The 18054-nt window shown below is 43.9% G+C and overlaps 1 protein-coding gene across 2 annotated transcripts in view; it reads right to left on the bottom strand.

Annotated features, from left to right (window-relative positions):
• LOC126299088 (palmitoleoyl-protein carboxylesterase notum1) overlaps window positions 1-17088 on the bottom strand; it is a 347427-nt gene extending 330339 nt beyond the window's left edge. The window contains exon 1 of one of the 2 annotated variants that reach the window (XM_049990760.1): window positions 17043-17088. In XM_049990760.1, the coding sequence (XP_049846717.1) occupies window positions 17043-17066 (24 nt within the window). In that variant the 5' untranslated portion in view covers window positions 17067-17088. The remainder of the gene's footprint in view (window positions 1-17042) is intronic. The other variant, XM_049990761.1, reaches the window with a different exon arrangement.
• Between the last annotated feature and the right edge of the window lie 966 nt (window positions 17089-18054).

Below are 18054 nucleotides of genomic sequence, written 5' to 3'. Positions count from 1 at the left end.
CCCACATTTACGAACAATACTCAGGAATCGGTCAAACAAGCGCCATATAAGCCATTCCCTTCGTTGATGAGTTACATTTACTTAAGATTCTTCCTATGAATCTCAGTCATCTGCGTTTCCTACTATCTGTTTTACGTAGTCATTCCACTTAAATTCGCTCTGGATATTACTCCTAGATATTTTACTGCTGATACTGTTTGCAGCAATTTGTCATCAATAGTGTATTTGTCCAATAGTGGATTTCTTTTCCTATGTATGCGCAGTATGTTCCATTTATTTACGTTCAGGGAGAATTCCCAGAGCCTGCACCATTTACCAAGCCCCTGCAGGTCATTCTGCACTCTGCATTTCTATTTTAACAGTTTATGTGTTTTGTTTCTGAGGCGGGGATGAGGATTCAGCCCGGCATTTGTCGCGCCAAGTGTGGGAATCCCACCCAGCAACCACATTCAGGCTGACATGTATGCATGGCCAGCAGTTGTTAGTCGAGTGCGCAGATTCGATTCAGGTGTAGTTCCCCTCCTTGTCTCGCAAGCCAGTACGGTGCACGCTTAACTATACAAACAGGTCTTGACAGGCAACAATACATTCACGTTAACCGGTGGGGAGTTGCAAGCCAAACTATGTGCTACTTTGGAGGTTTAGTGTTAACGAAGTCGAACTGTTCTTGTGAAAACGCATTTGATGATTTAATGAACTATCCTACGGGAGATATTCTGCTTCAGCCTTTTTGCACTGGACTGATTACAGTAACATGTTTTATTATACACTCACAGAGTTCTGTCAACAAGGTTCTTCTATTCCTTCTGAGTGGTCGGTGTTTTCGACCGATCCGCTAGTAATTTTTTCGGTCTTTAACATTCCTCAGTTGTGATTTACCACGAGTCATATACGCCATAATCACCCTTGACACTGTTGCTCTCGATACAACTGTCACACTGCCAGTATCATCAATACTCCGACTTCAGTTGTTACATCAGTCTGAAGTCTCCCAGTTTTCCGGGGTCCTCGGACACGTCCAAAGATACTGGGAAAACTGGAGGCCTCAGACTGATGCAACATCTTTAGTTGGATATCGGCGATACTGGCAGTGTGGCAGTTGTGTCGATAGCAACAGCGTCAAGGGTAATTACGGCGTACATGAATCGTGGTAAGCCACAACTGAGGAATGTTAAGACAGAAAAAACTACTCGAGGATCGATCGACATCATCAACCACTGAGAAGGACTGCCCTGCAGAGCTGTGCTGTCAGATGGGGCTACTGTCTATTTCTTCTCCTATTTTTCCCCCACTGATATACTTCCCACTCTCTAACAACCTCTCTGAGGTCGAGGCATTAACTCCTTTGTCCTTTCCCTCTTTGGCCCGCCTAGGTGTGGTTGGTTGAACGCGCTAGCTCGTAATATGAATACACCGCCTAGGAAAATGCAAACTACCTTCTTTTACTGCAGTAACACACAGTTTTCGTGGATCATTTAGAATCAAATTTAAAATTTCGCAAAAATACTACAGTGTGACACAAAACAAACTAGTAAACCTTCCCATTATTTCGACGGCCATTAGAACTAACTCCACTGTCTAAGACGTCTCCTGTGTTTACTTATCACATAACGTTGGCAACAGAGGATTATAAATACACAAATATTATTTAAAATATACGCTAAATTATAAAAACCCGTGATAACAATTAAATTACTTGCTTTTTAGGTCATAAGTTATACACGCGGTGGACAAAAATTTAGGAACACCAAAACCACGACTTTATATATATATATATATATATATATATATATATATATATATATATATATATATATAAAGTCGTGGTTTTGGTGTTCCTAAATTTTTATATATATATATATATATATATATATATATATATATATATATATATATATATATACACCCAGTCCCTGAGCGGAGGAAATCTCCGACCGAGCCGGGAATCGAACCCGGGCCCTTAGGATTGGCAGTCTGTCGCGCTGACCTCTCAGTTACCGGGGACGGGCCACGACATATTAATATGCCTAATGCAGTGTAGGAAAACCGTTAGCATTCAAAACTGCTTCCAAACGGTCATGTATAATTTTCAAGGGAATCTTGTACTGTCCCTCCTGCAAAATAGTGGCAAGCTCAGGAAAACGATGATGAAGTATGACAGTAATTACGCACCTTTCTCTCCAAAGTAGATCTCAGAGGCTCAACAGTAGTGAGATTTTGCAACTGTGATGGTCAGGAGAGGCGCGACAGTTAATCCTCGTGGTCAAAAAACCAGTCCTGGACGATGTGAGCAGCTTCCCTGTAATCTTGGAACACAGCATCACCACCGGGAGACAAACATTGCACCAGAGGACGGACAAGATCAGCCAAAATGTCACATAATCCTTGGCAGTAATGCGACTTTGCAGACTACCTGTGGGGGAATACTGCGATATCACTTCCAGACCATCACAGAACTCACGCCATGTTTCACTCTTGGGACGTAAATTCGGCCAGAAGTTGGAAACTGTGTGGAACAATTCACATCCGATCAAATGACTTTCTTCTATCGCTCCATAGCTCAGGTTTTATGGCTTCTGCACGACGTATCCCTAATACGGGCGTTTGCATGACGGATGAGTAATTCTGGAATTTCAGCTCGCCCTGGACTACCCTGCTTATGGAACTCCCTTCGTGTTGATAAGGGTCGCCGAGTGCAGCGTTCGGTTCTGTAGTGACTTTTGCAGCTGTCGTCTTATTTTTCGTCACAATACTCTTCAATGACCATCTGTCGCGATCACTCAACGCACACTTCCGTCCACGTTGTGATTTAACCTATGATTCCCCCCCCCCCCCCCCTTTCCCTGTATACGGTATAAATCTCCGTTGAAGTGCCTCTTGAAACACCAAACACTTCGGCTACTTTGGTTACAAAAGCACCCGCTGTACGATCATCAGCAGTTTTCCCACGTTCGGGTCACTAACTCTCACATAATGCACTCACAGCTACGCAGGGCACTGTTCTGACCCCGACTTAGATTTGCAGTGTACTGAGAACACTGCATGAGTGCCGTACGTTGTTAAATACTACAGTGTAACCAGCACGCATGGCCAGCGTCTGCATTCATGCCGCAGGGGAGTGTTGTAGGACCGTTGCTATTCACAATATACATAAATGACCTTGTGGATAACATCAGAAGTTCACTGAGGCTTAGTTTTGCGGATGATGCTGTGATATATCGAGAGGTTGTAACAATGGAAAATTGTACAGAAATTAAGGAGGATCTGCGACGAATTGACGCATGGTGCATTGAATGGCAATTGAATCTCAATGTAGACAAATGAACTGTGCTGCGAATATCTAGAAAGAAAGTTCCTTTATCATTTAGCTACAATATAGCAGGTCAGCAACTGGAAGCAGTTAATTCCATAAAATATCTGGGAGTAGGCATTAGGAGTGATGTAAAGTGGAATGATCATATAAAGTTGATCGTCAGTAAAGTAGATGAGAGACTGAGATTCATTGGAAGAATCGTAAGGAAATGCAATCCCAAAACAGAGGAAGTAGGTTACAGTACAGTTGTTCGCCCACTGCTTGAATATTGCTTACCAGTGTGGGATCCGTGCCAGATAGGGTTGATAGAAGAGATAGAGAAGATCCAACGGAGAGCAGTGCGCTTCGTTACAGGATCATTTAGTAATCCTGGAAGCGTTGCCGAGATGATAGATAAACTCCCGTGGAAGACTTTGCAGGAGAGACGCTCAGTTCCGAGAAATACCTTCACCGAGGAGTCAAGCAGTATATTGCTCCCTCTTACGTATATCTCGCGAAGAGACCATGAGGATAAAATCAGAGAGATTAGAGCCCACACAGAGGCATACCGACAATCTTTCTTTCCACGAACAATACGAGACTGTAATAGAAGGGAGAACTGATATAGGTACTCAAAGTACCCTCCGCCACACACTGACAGGTGGCTTGCGGAGAATGGATGTAGATTTAGATATGTTCATGCATACATTTCTCGCGGCGTTCCACATTTTTGTTCAACCCCCTGATTCCGAACATTATTCCTGTTACTGTGACTTACACTTTATGTCGGTACTCATTTGTACACTGAAGTGACAAAAGTCATGGGATACCTTCTAATATTATGTCGGACCTCCTTTTGGCGGGTGTAGCGCAGCAACTCGACGTGGCATGGACTCAGCAATTCGTTGGAAGTCCTCTGCAGAAATATTGAACCTCACTGCTCCTACTGCAACCCACAATTGCGAAAGTGTTGCCGATGCTGAATGTTGTGCACGAACTGATCTTTCGACAATGTCGTATACGAGGGGCGTTTGAAAAGTCCGTGCAAAGTCCAAGAGATGGCACCACCGGCGCGTATCGAGGTCATGTTTAGTTAGTAGCATCTTTGGAAAGAACTCACACCAAGTTTCAGCCATATTGGCCTATTTCTTTGTGTTTGGCATTCGTGTGAATCAAAGAAGTCGAGTGATTGACAAAAACGGTCAAAAAGAATTTCGTCTGGTGATTAAACATTACTTTATGAAAGGCAAAACGCCTCTGGAGACTAAAGAGAAACCGTATGGTGACTCTGCACCTTCGATTAGAATAGTTTATAAGTGGTTTCAAAATTTTCGGAGTGGCCATATGGGCACAAGTGATGCTGAACGTTCTGGATGCCCTGTGGAGGTTACGACTCCAGAAATCATTGATAAAATCCACGATTTGGTGATGAATGACAGAAGAGTTAAGGCGCGTGAGATTGCTAGTGCTGTGGGCCTCTCGAATAAACGGGTACATAATATTTTGCATAAACAGTTGCACATGAGAAAGCTATCTGTAAGATGGGTTCTGCGTTTGCTCACGCTTGACCAAAAACGGAATCGTGTGAAGTGTTGCAAGGATGGTTTGCAGCTGTTCAAGAAGAATCCGCAGGACTTAAAGCATCGTTTCATCACTGTGGATGGAACATAGATACACTACTATACTCCTGAGACCAAACAAAAACCTAAACAACGGGTTACCAAGGGAGGATCTGCACCAAAATAGGCGAAGACCATTCCTCCGGCTGGAAAGGTTATGGCGACTGTCGTTTGGGATTCGCAAGGGATAATCCTCATCGACTATCTGGAAAAGGGTAAAACTGTTACAGGTGAACATTATTCATCGTTATTGGACCGTCTGAAAACCGAGCTGCAAGAAAAACGCCGGCGATTCGACCACAGAAAAGTCCTCGTCCATCACGACAATGCACCAGCACACAACTCTGCAACTGTGGTCGTAAAATTAATGAAAATAGGATTTCAACTCGTTTCATATCCCCCCCCCCCCCCCTATTCTCCAGCCTTGATACCTCGGACTACCATTTGTTCCCCAATTTGAAGAAATGGCTGGCGGGACAAATATTTTATTCAAACAAGGAGGTGATTGCAGCAACTAATAGCTATTTTGCAGACTTGGACAATTCCTTATATTCGGAAGGGATCAACAAATTAGAACAGCGTTGGGCGAAGTGTATAAGTCAAAAAGGAAACTATGTCGAAAAATAAAAAAATGTTTTCCTCAAACACGTAAGTAGTTTTTATTTTTGCACGGACTTTTCAAAAGCCCCTCGTAAATGTTCGAGAGTATTAACGTCGGGCGAACTGAGGTACCAAATCATTCGTTTGCATTGTTCAGAATGTTCTTCAAAATAATTGCGAACATCTGTGGCCTGGTGACATGACACCGTTGTATGAAAATATGAAATCCATGAATGGCTGCAATTGGTCTCGAAGTAGCCGAACAGAACCATTTCCAGTCAGTGATCGGTTCAGATGGAGCAGAGGACCCAGTCCATTTCATGTAAACACAGACCACACCATTACGGAGCCACTACCAGCTTGCACAGTGCCTTGTGGAAACCTGGATCCATAGCTTCGTGGGGTCTGCGCCACATTCGAACCCTACCATCAGTTCTTACCAACTGAAATCGGGACTCATCGGACTAGGCTGCGGTTTTCCAGTCGTCTAAGGTCAACCGATAAGGTCACGAGTCCAGGAGCGCCAGTACAGGCAATATCGTGCTGGTAGCAAAGGCACTGGCGTTAGTCGTCTGCTGCCATAGCCTATTAACGCCAAATTTCGCCGCACTGTCCTAACAGGTACATTTTTCGTACATCCAACGCTGATTTCAGTGGTTATGTCACACAGTGTTGCTTGTCTGTTAGCACTGAAGACTCTACGCAAACGCCGCTGCTTCACGGTCGTTAACTGAGGGCCACCGGCTTGTCCGTAGTGGGAGCTAATACCTCAAATTTGGTATTCTCGGCACACTCTCGGCACTGCGGATCTCGGAACATCGAATTCCCTATGGACTTCAGGAATGGAATGTCTCATGCGTGTAACTCCAACTACCATTCCGGCTACAAAGTCTGTTAATTCCCGTCGCGCGGCCATAATCACGATGGAAACCTTTTCACACGAATCACCTGAGTACAAATGACAGCTCCACCAGTGTACTGTCCTTTTATACCTTGTGTACGCGATTCTACCGCTATTTGAATGTGTGCATATCGCTATATCGTGCCTTTTGTCACCATGTTTTATATCCCAATTTTCCATTTATTTCTCTCTTGTGTAACTTTAACCTGATCTCATGAACTGCTGCCTATATCTTTACATCGTCTTTCCTGGTTGCCGAGGATTCTTCACATTCGTGTGTCTGGAATTTACCTGGACTTATTCTGTACAGTCGCAGTCTTTTTTAGCTTGTTTTGGGTTTCAAGTTTAATTTATTAAGCCGAATGTAGACCTGCATGTCTTATGATGATATTTGTATTCACACTATTTTCCATTCCAAGTTTATTAATTCGCAGCTATGTTTCCTCTTTAGAAAATTGTAGAAACTGCTATAGGCCGGTCGGACCGGCCGAGCGGTTCTAGGCTCTGCAGTCTGGAGCCGAGCGACCGCTACGGTCGCAGGTTCGAATCCTGCCTCGGGCATGGATGTGTGTGATGTCCTTAGGTTAGTTAGGTTTAATTAGTTGTAAGTTCTAGGCGACTGATGACCTCAGAAGTTAAGTCGCATAGTGCTCAGAGCCATTTGAATCATTTTGAAACTGCTATAGTTTGCTTTATTTGACCTAAAACAGTGGTCATGATACGCAGATGGCTGCGTGACAAAAAGAAACGAAACGACTGTCGCCTTGGCAGACCGGCCAAGACCATAAGGGGCACGGCGCGCGACCCCGATATCGATATCCCACCCGACGCGGTAAACCACAAAGGAAGCACCGCCTGCCACTACTATACACGTCCAGCAGAGCCTCAAAGTTCTCGAACGACATCGATCATGCGCTTCCTTCACATTTATTAAGGTTTTTCTGCTGCATCAGCCAAAGCGATAAGTCAATGCTACAAAGCTAAAGTGCGTAGCGTTTGTTTCTATAATTTGGCCGTCCAAAGTTCGTAAAAAAAAAACCAGACTGAATGACGAAAAGAATCAATAACTTATGAAGAAAGTATCTGACATGTGACATCACGCAAGCATAAGAGATTCTATGAAAATTTTGTGTTACGTAAATGTTGAAGTTAGTGCATATGAAAAAGCTACAAAGATCCACGAGTTGAAAATATTTTATTTTCAATAAATAACGGACATCGTCTGAAAAAAAACCACACACACAGGATAAAATCTGTGATAGTATTGTCACGAACTCACGCAGAATATAATTACCTCCTTGCGAAATGTACTTCATTTAATGTCATGTGACAAAGTTTCCTGAGCTATTTCGCTCGTATTGCAAATATTTCGCATGGTGTCTAAGATCGAAGTATTCTCTTCTGGATGTACTCTCCCGAATACGAGTGTGAATGAGTTCAGACTATTAACAGTTGACTGACATCCGATCCTGATATTTATTTATTCACGTTGTTGCTGTTCTCTATCCCTAACAGACATTATTACGTACATCTCGATACTACCTGGTGGCTTCAAGCAACGAGCGTTTTAAAAATGTGAAAGAGCCGTCCGCGGTGTTCTCTTACTGAGATACATAGCAACGCATCCGGTATTTTATGCTCGCATTCATTCTCAAAATATTTTTCTAAGAGTTCACTATCTTCGCAGGGCTGGTGTAGAAGGTATGAACTGCATTACAGATGATGTTATTTTTGTACTCCTAACAAACGAATCACAGCTACGATTACCTTGAATGTCCATTACAACATGTACAGATTCTCTTACAGCAAACAATGGAAGAGTATTAACTTGTCCCAGCTAACATTCTTTTGTGTTTACGAAGTCTGATTATTAACCATAACGGATTTTAAAAGGACAGAGCAATAGAAGCCTGACACAAAAATACGAGACTCCTATCATTACTTAGGAATTATTTTATTCCGTCGCACCCTTTGTACAGAAATGAGGGCGGCGATCAATCGAGCTGACCGAGTTGTGACCACGCGAGTCACCAGTTTGTGCGGCACGACATTCTCTAGCTCGCTCGTTTGCCGGGCTATTTTCGGCGCTAGCAAGGCATAGAAAAAAAAAAAGAAACACACACACACACACACTAACACAAACAGGAAGCACCCAGAAAGGGAAGTGTAAATGGGGTTGAAACTTAGCGGATTGAGAGGGTATATGACGTTAGTTCAATGAATACGAAAATCGAGTAAAATTTACAAAGAGCTCAGCACTATAAGCTCACGTATCACAATGACGTTGCAACGTCTCTGGCCGGGATGAATACACTGACTCGGTCGGGATGGGTGTCGTAAATCCGTTATATCCTCTCCTGAGACAAGCCGTCTCACAACTAGTCTAACTGGTCCTCGATGGATGGGATTATGGCACTTGACCAGAGACTGTGCTGCTGGTCCCGGCGAAGGTTCGAATCCTCCCTCGGGCATGGGTGTGTGTCTTTGTTCTTAGGATAATTTAGGTTATGTAGTGTGCAAGCTTAGGGACTGAAGACCTTAGAAGTTAAGTCCCATAAGATTTCACACACATTTGAACATTTGAACTGGACCAGAGTTGAGGCACGAGCTGGTCCCACACATGTTCTGTCGGCGACAGATCCGGGGGTCCTGCTGGGTACAGAAGTACCCCAACACCACGCAGATAGCTCATAGAGACGTGTGCAATGCGTCGACGAGCATTGTCCTGCTGGAAATGGCACCACGATAAGTCGCATGAGAGGTAACACATGAGGATGCAGAATGTACGAGGGTGAGTCAAATGAAAACCTCAAATTTGTAATAACAAACCGAAATTTCACGCCATTATCCTGTAAGTTGGTAAGCGTGCTACAAACAGCGTGCAGAATGGCCTGTAGGTGGCAGCATAGTGCAGATGCACACATACCGTCGCAGTATCAATATAAATTTGGCCGCCCCACTTGCGACTTGCACCAGGGAAAAACAGCGTTCTGTTATTCGGTTTTTGCGTAGTGAAGGTGTGAAACCTATTGAAATTCATCGACGAATGAAGGTTCAGCAGCAAGTCTACGAACGGATTAGGAAGTTCGCAAATGGTGTGACTTCAGTGGAAGATGCTCCTCGTCCAGGTCAGGCACAACGAGTTGTGACTCCACAGAACACTGCACCAGTTGAAGCCATAGTGAAGGAAAATCGCCGAGTGACACTGAATGACATTGCAGCATGTTTACAGATTAATCATGGGTCAACACACCACATTGTGCATGATGCGCTCTAGTTTCACAAAGTGTCTGCAACATGGTTGCCACGTCAGCTGACTCCTAAAATGAGAGAACGAAGTGTTGATGCTTGTGAATAACTTCGGCGCTTTAAGGGAGAAGGTGATAGCTTCCTTGCAAGAATCCTTACTGGGGACGAAACCTGCGTTCACTTGCACCAACCGGAAACGAAGAGAGCGAGCAAGGAATGGCGCCATTCCTCATTACCAAAACCAAAGAAGTTTCGAACAGAACCATCAGCAGGGAAGGTTATGCTGACTCTCTTTTGGGACGAAAAAGGCGTCATTTTGGAGCATTACATGCCTAGAGAAACCACCGTGACCATTGCATCATACAGAGATCTCCTAAAAAATTATCTGCGCCCGGCAATCAAATCAAAGCGACGTGGATTGTTGTCATCAGGTGTCCTTTTGCAACATGACAATGCAAGACCCAACACAGCCCGTACAACAGTTGCAACAATCACAGACCTGCATTTTCAGTGCCTTCCTCATCCACCATACTCTCCAGACCTTGCCCTAAGTGATTTCCATATGTTTCGACCACTCAAAGACGCAGTGGGAGGAAAGAAGTTCCGTTCTGATGAAAAGGTACGCCACGCGGTGCATGAGTGGTTGCGCGGACTACCAAAATAATTTTTTTCTAAAGGAATTTCTGCACTTTGTAAGCGCTGGAGGACTTGCATTGGGCCCGCATCTCGTGGTCGTGCAGTAGCGTTCTCACTTCCCACGCTCGGGTTCTCGGGTTCGATTCCCGGCGGGGTCAGGGATTTTCTCTGCCTCGTGATGGCTGGGTGTTGTGTGATGTCCTTAGGTTAGTTAGGTTTAAGTAGTTCTAAGTTCTAGGGGACTGATGACCATAGATGTTAAGAACCATAGTGCTCAGAGCCGTTTGAACCATTTTGAACTTGCATTGAGCGTGGGGGAGATTATGTTGAAAAGTGATACAGCTTTGTACCAGTTCTGCACAATAAATAATATTTTTTAAAAATTTAAGGTTTTCATTTGACACACCCTCGTACGTAAAGTACAACTTCGCCGTCAGAGTTGCGTCAGTCACTACCAGCCGTGACCTAAAGTCATAATCGCCGCTACCCCAGACCATGACGTCAGGAATGACACCTCTGTGCCTCTGCAAAACTTTAGAAGAATAGGAACTCTCTCCAGGTCGCCGCCAACGATGGTCATCTGGGGCAGAGCAGAATCGCGATTCATAGCTGCGCATAATGGGACGCCATGCAACAATAGTCCATCCTTCCCTCTTACAGCACCACTCCATACGTTGTCGACTGTGTTGTAGTGTTAGCGGAAGCCTAAGCATGGAACCGTAATTCCTTTGTCCGGTTGCTGCTAGTCTCCGACCATTGGTACGAGAGGGCACAAAATGTTGCTGGGAGTCCATTGCTTCTTCTCGAATGGCAGGCGTAAATGTGAAGGGGTTACGATGCGCTCGGTACACAATTTGGGGATCAGGTGTTCGACCAGAACCTTGACAACTTGACATGCAGTGCAACATCGAGCCACTGTTACATCCGAATGTCCCACAACTCTGGCTCCTGCATGATTCGACCAGCCAGCCAAAAGTAGAGCCACAATTGGTGTCTCTTCAAACTATGACAGGTGCTTATAGCGTTGTATCACACGAGTACGTGACATCTCCGTGTCCTCCACATCTTCTTATATACCTTACCAGTCCTGGTAACAACAATAAACATGATCAACACTAAAGCATTGAAGTGTCGTTCTACCTTTCACAGAGAATTCCAACGTTAATCATTTACATACCCATGTTGTACACGAGTCTGAAGTTACATTGTCATCCGACCATGTCTTCTAGATGTTTCAGTTTCTTTGTCAGGTAGTGCATCAGCCAAGGCGTCTTTGTGGACCACTGTCTTCTTCGACATTTAACTTTGTCCGTACACTGTGACAAGTTTAATAGAAATCAGTCTACTCAGGAGCAGGGTACAAGCTGTTTGTTACAGACGTGTTCTTGCCCTCCGCTAAATAGTAAAAAATAGTGCGCGTTTTGATCAGCATCACGAAATATGGCATCCCAAAACACTTCGAGCGGAGAAAGGATCGAATGTAGACCTGTGCGGACCCTGCTTAGAATGCTGCCACCGCGAACTGCATAATTTACTAAATACGCTATTTATTTCTTTATTACAGACCTCGTATATGACGAATGAACGCATCAGTAATAAACTGTTCGTCCACGGCCACTGAGCTGATCGATTTTAATACGAGTACTAACCTAAGGACATCACAAACATCCATGCCCGAGGCAGGATTCGAACCTGCGACCGTAGCAGTCGCGCGGTTCCGGACTGAGCGTCTAGAACCGCTAGACCACAGCGACCGGCGAGTACGACATGTCAAGGGGTAAATGCACAGTCAACATCGAAAAGTAGTCGCGCACTAATACGTCACCATAACTATACTGGTAGCCTAGTTTCCTTTTTGTCAGGGTAGTATCTCCGTCCTTAAAAAACTATAGAGACCTCTAGGGCGCAGAAATATCAGATATGAAACTCATAGACAATCGTATGGTGCAACTCACAAAGCGCTAGCTCGTGAAACTGATGGACGAGCCAGATCGAATTCGTGCGCTCTTTAAAAGGTTTTTGATTTTTTTTTTAAAAAAGGTTCAAATGGCTCTAAGCGCTTAGAACTACTTAAACCTAACTAACTAAAGTACATCACACACATCCATGCCCGAGGCAGGATTCGAACCTGCGACCGTAGCAGCATCGTGATTCCGGACTGAAGGGCCTAGAACCGCTCGGGCACAGCGGTCGGCTGTTGATTTCATACATTGGCCAGTGTGCTTCTCAGATGCTTCCTCACTCCAGTGTTTTCGAACGCCGGACTAGTTCCCCAGCTCAACGAGAGAGCCATACGAATAAAGCTCATTATCTTCATTGTCTTCATGGACCATAAATGAGTGTTGGGGCTCGTCAACATAAAATATTGACTAATGCAGTATGACACAGATCCATCCCTAACCCATATACTGAACGAAACAATACACACACACACACACACACACACACACACACACACAGAGAGAGAGAGAGAGAGAGAGAGAGAGAGAGAGAGAGAGAGAAAGATGTACATGTGCTAGCAAAATCCAGAAAAAATGGAATGATCGGAACATGTATTGTAATAAAAGAAAAGAAACGTTATCCAGAAGTTCCGAGCAGTATTTAAGTGAGTTAGCAAATCGCTGTACTTTTGCAAGGAAATGGGATCAAATTCCTATCTGGTTCAAATGGCTCTGAGCACTATGGGACTCAACTGCTGTGGTCATTAGTCCCCTAGAACTTAGAACTACTTAAACCTAACTAACCTAAGGACATCACACACATCCATGCCCGAGGCAGGATTCGAACCTGCGACCGTAGCAGTCGCACGGTTCCGGACTGCGCGCCTAGAACCGCGAGACCACCGCGGCCGGCACCTATCTTGTCTCATACAGAACATTCACAGTCCACTCAGAAACTTCGAGGACATGCCATTACGAATATTTGAATAAAACAACAAACTATTATTGTTCGATATTGGACTAATGGATGTCTTTTTTTATCAAAGGAAATAAGGGACATTCTGAAAGTATCCATCGAAGCACTCATGTATATTTCTTATTGAGTATGGAAGTTATGTTGTATCTTATGATATTATATCGTATCGTGAATTATTACTCTTCATTTTTATACACAAACACGACGCAGACGGTTAGACACGAGCTTTGATAGTAAAGGAACGCAGTTAAAGGTGCGATAGTTCAATTAATATCATCAGTCAGCTGTTAGTGTTGTCTTATTGAATCTATATATATTTCGAGTACCGACTGCATCTTCAGGTTTGTCCTCTTAGTTGTGTTCACAAATTCTATATAAACTTGGCACTGACATTATTAGCGACATATTTTCACATTTTTCAGGGGGAATAGAATGTCATAAAACTTTTAATATTAACAGATTTCTTAATGTTATCAGCTCGCAGTTAGAGAAAGTAAGATGAAAACGTGCTCTCAAGAAATTACAATACCCACTTTAATCCAAAGAAATTCAAACTAACAATTATTCCTTGACGTGTTTATTACTCTGTGTATAAAGTTTACACCTTTCTTTGCTTCCTCTACCAACAATGAATAGCAAAAATTACTGTGCAACAAGTCGATCACTAGCTTTACTAAACACTTTGATTAATGATTCGTCAACGATTTTTGAAAAAACTAAAGTAATTTAAGTGATTTCTGAACTCTATACTAAGAGCTAGATGACTAAATTAACAAAGTGGGTGATAACAGTGTCTAACACGTCATGTAGTTATTACCTGACATATCTGAAATTGCGTATTGGTTTCCTGTAAATATAGTATTTTGCTTTGTGTAATGATACTGTTACTGAGTTGGACAAAAAAAAATTATCTTGCAGTCTGAATATCATGAGAAAAGTATTGTTGTGAAAGAAAGACAACAGACATATTTCCAGGAGGTGGTATTCCACAGCTCCTAAATATTTGAAAAATGTCATGTTCCCGCCTATAGCCGCTGATAAAATTCTGTATTTACATAAGCAGTTTCGGCCGACTGACATAATCAGGTTCGTAAAAGTTAAGGGCGATTGAAGTTATAACACGAATAAGTGCACTAGCTGGGACACTTTTTATACACTGGAATCTTTATCACGTTATGAAAACAGTGTCTAATTCATGGTTTTATCATCTGACTATAGTGATTTTATATTTCGTCTGACATGATCCTGTGAATACTTTTATGAACCTGTTGATTGTCAGTCGACCGGAACTGATTGTGTAAATAAAGAACGTTATCAGCAACTAAAGGCGGTAACATGACTTTTTCAAACAGATACCGCAACTGTCTTCATGTATCAGCTTCTTTTATACACCATATTTCATAAAAAGAAAAGAGTTTAAAGGAATTTCTCTGCGCACAAATTATGAAGCAGACGTCCTCAGATCACAACAGCTACGAATGCTTCATCCAGTCGAAATGTAAATAAGAAATATATGTTCATAACCGAATGTTTACAAACAGTTCAATGGCGTAACTACATGTGACACGTCAATATAGACTTTTAAAGGCGTAGTACACATAATTCTCCGGCAGATGTGTTCTTAGACGACAGCAGTACCTTGAGAATTCAAATTTCACTCAGTTTCCCAGTAACAACAATTCGGACTAGAATATGGTTAAGGTTTCTCGATTTATGACAATGATTGCGAACTGAGTTGGCGACTGTAGCCAATTACAGACGTCGCCGTAATCACTTAAATGTTCGACACTGCTGATGCAGCGATACCTTCATTTTTAACTTATGAGGTTTGTACAGATATAAGGAAAGGAAACACGTGTCTGTCCAGTTGCTGCGCTTCATTTAAAAAGGGCGTCTTCTTTGAGTCAAATAGAGGCTGTGCATAAGTGCTGACTGTGAGGCTAGAGGGGTTAAAGCGGGGCGAACAGATGGAATGCAGGAGCAGGTGTGCCTTGCGCTACGAGAATGGATGTTCTCCGGAAAAGCTAATGGCCGAGAGAACAAAACCAGGTCATTTCGTGCCGAATTTTGAACTGCCCTCCTCCCGACTTTCTGCTTGTTTGTACAATAAAAGGTACCTATCACAAGTAGAAACATTTTTGCACAGCGCGTGCGCACTGTCTGACATTTCAGATTCTTGCCTGCTACTCTAGGACGTCACGTGCCTCGAGAGGTTACGAACGAGAAGAAAATAATGCCCCAGCCAGGAGCATCTCCGTTGTGGGCTCTGTTACGTCACAGAGCCGCCGCTGCTAGCTGCTAGCGCACGCATAAATTACTGTATCTTTACGTTGGCGCTCGCTGCCGCCGCGCCGTCAGCGCTCAGCGTAAACACGCTAGTGTCGGCGTACCTGTCCAACGCCTCCACAGCACGCCGGTCTTCACTGATGTAGGCGCTGTGTTTATTATTCAGCGTTACGCAGCACCGGTAAAGACCCAAAACGGCTCTCTACGTTTGTCTTTCAGCTCATTTTGTGCTGCAATTTGCTGCTCCATTGACCGTACTGTTTGTGTGCCACTGCCGCCGTATCTCACACACCTGAATCGGCGACAAAAACTAACAAAAATGTCGGATGGCCCTCGAGTTGAATCAGAAGTGGGAAGGACAGCCTACGGCTTCTGCTCTAACTAAAAATATCTCCCATCGTTTTCTCCTTCACTGCAGAGTCGACCAATGTATATCTGTCGATTATGACACGGCGTATTGATTTAGTATGAGACAGTTGAGCCGAGCGGGATTAGCCGAGCGGTCTCAGACGCTGCAGTTTGGACTGTGCGGCTGATCCCGGCGGAGGTTCGAGTCCTCCCTCGGGCATGGGTGTGTGTGTTTGTCCTTAGGATAATTTAGGTTAAGAAGTGTGTAAGCTTAGGCACTGATGACCTTATCAGTTAAGTCCCATAAGTTTTCACACACATTTGAGACAGTTGACTGATATTCAGGAAGATCTGGAAAGAAAGGGAAGGAAGGATAGCGTTTAGTGTCCCACATATGTCAAGTTCATTATATATGAAGCACAACCTCAGAGACGACCAAGAAGAGGTTGTTTCAAATGGTTCAAATGGCTCTGAGCACTATGGGACTTGACATCCGAGGCCATCAGTCCCCTAGAAACTTAGAACTACTTAAACCTAACTAACCTAAGGGCATCACACACATCCATACCCAAGACAGGATTCGAACCTGCGACGTAGCGGTCGCGCGGTTCCAGACTGAAGCGCCTAGAACCGCTCGGCCACAACGGTCGGCCGACCAAGATGGGGCAAATCAACAGTGTCAAAGAGACCATCTCAACAATTGCTAGAATTGATTTGGCGAAGCCACGGAAAATACGAATTTGGAGTGCCGAATGAGCATCTGAACAACGTTTAGATGCCTTGGGCATTAGCGTTTGTAGATTAGAGGAACGTTTTCTCCTCACTGCTGCCGGAATACGCAATCCATGTGGTCGCCAAGAAATGTTATTACTGAGCGTAGCATCAACAACGGCGGCATAATACATGTATAAATTATACATGAAATGTGTGTCTTTAATCTACTGTAAACAGGTGTTCTACGTGGAGAAGCGCGAAGACGACATTTTCTTAGACAACACGCATTATTCGACAAGCGACGCTCACTTTAGTGGCATAACATGAAATCTAATTGGTAGTATTTTGACGCGTATTCGTCAGCACTCAGTACTAAGAGAATAGGGTGTGGAAGAACGGCTACAGACAACGCCGAGGAAAAATGTCGTGAGGGGGAAGCGTAGCGTGCGCGCGCGCGCTTTCGGCAGGCCGGCGTGCTCACCTGTTGGCAGCCGGTGGTCAGCATGGCGCTCCCGGCGAGTCCCGGCGCCGCACTGAGGCCGCACAGCCCGCTACGCCAGACCTGGCGCCGCGGGGCAGCATCCAGGCTCTCCGCGCAGGATCTAGGCGCGCCCCCAGAAGCCTCGCCGCCTCCCTGCCAAAACGGTTTCTCCGGACGTCAGGCCCTCAGAGTTAACGTATCCAGCTTTGCTTCGGTATCTATGCAACGAAAGTAACAGACGTTGTATTGACGGAAGTGTGATGAGAAGTCATCGCGTCGACGTCATTGAGTACATTTCATCTGTAACATGTCCATTTTATTTGGACTGTTGAGCTCCGTGGCCGTGGATAATAATGCTTCACTTTAAAAATACAGCGACCAGCCACTCTTTTTAATGTGCTTTTATTTATGCCAATATGTAGGGTGACCAGACGCAATTGTTTAAAAAGGAGGACAAACAGCTTCAAAAAGGAGAACAAAGGAAGAAAAAAAGAGGACACATCAAACGGGTCAACTGCAGATGAGGATACCACCCGTCAGCTTTGGACAAGTCGCGTGACTGCCGGGAAATACCGGTAAATCTAGTAGTTAATTGTTACTGATGGTCATGTGGTGGTTAACTGAGCAATATAAAAAAAATTAAAAATATTTATTGTGGTGACAGTGTGGCGTCAATTGTTTTGTTGTGCCAACAACACGGGATTGTTTACAAAGCGAAAAACGTAAGACCATTCACCTTCCTTCATTCGACGCACCATTGCCAACATCTACAATTCAAGCAGCTGACGACATGTAAACTGCACTTTAACCTTCCGAATACAAATAAATTGAATGACTATGAAACAATGAAATAAAACCACGACAGTTAATCTGTCGAATTATTTCTTACCTTCATTGGACACTGAGACGTACGTTCCAGCTCCACATATCTTACATTCCACTTCAAATTCATTTCCCCTTTCTTACAGCCGGATATTTGCAGGAAATGACATAAGAAAATGTACACTTTCGT

The sequence above is a fragment of the Schistocerca gregaria genome, chromosome X (assembly GCF_023897955.1).
Source record: "Schistocerca gregaria isolate iqSchGreg1 chromosome X, iqSchGreg1.2, whole genome shotgun sequence".
NCBI classification, from domain to species: Eukaryota; Metazoa; Arthropoda; class Insecta; order Orthoptera; family Acrididae; genus Schistocerca; species Schistocerca gregaria.
The sequence above is the reverse complement of the archived record's forward strand: the minus strand, read 5'-3'. Positions and strand labels throughout refer to the sequence as shown.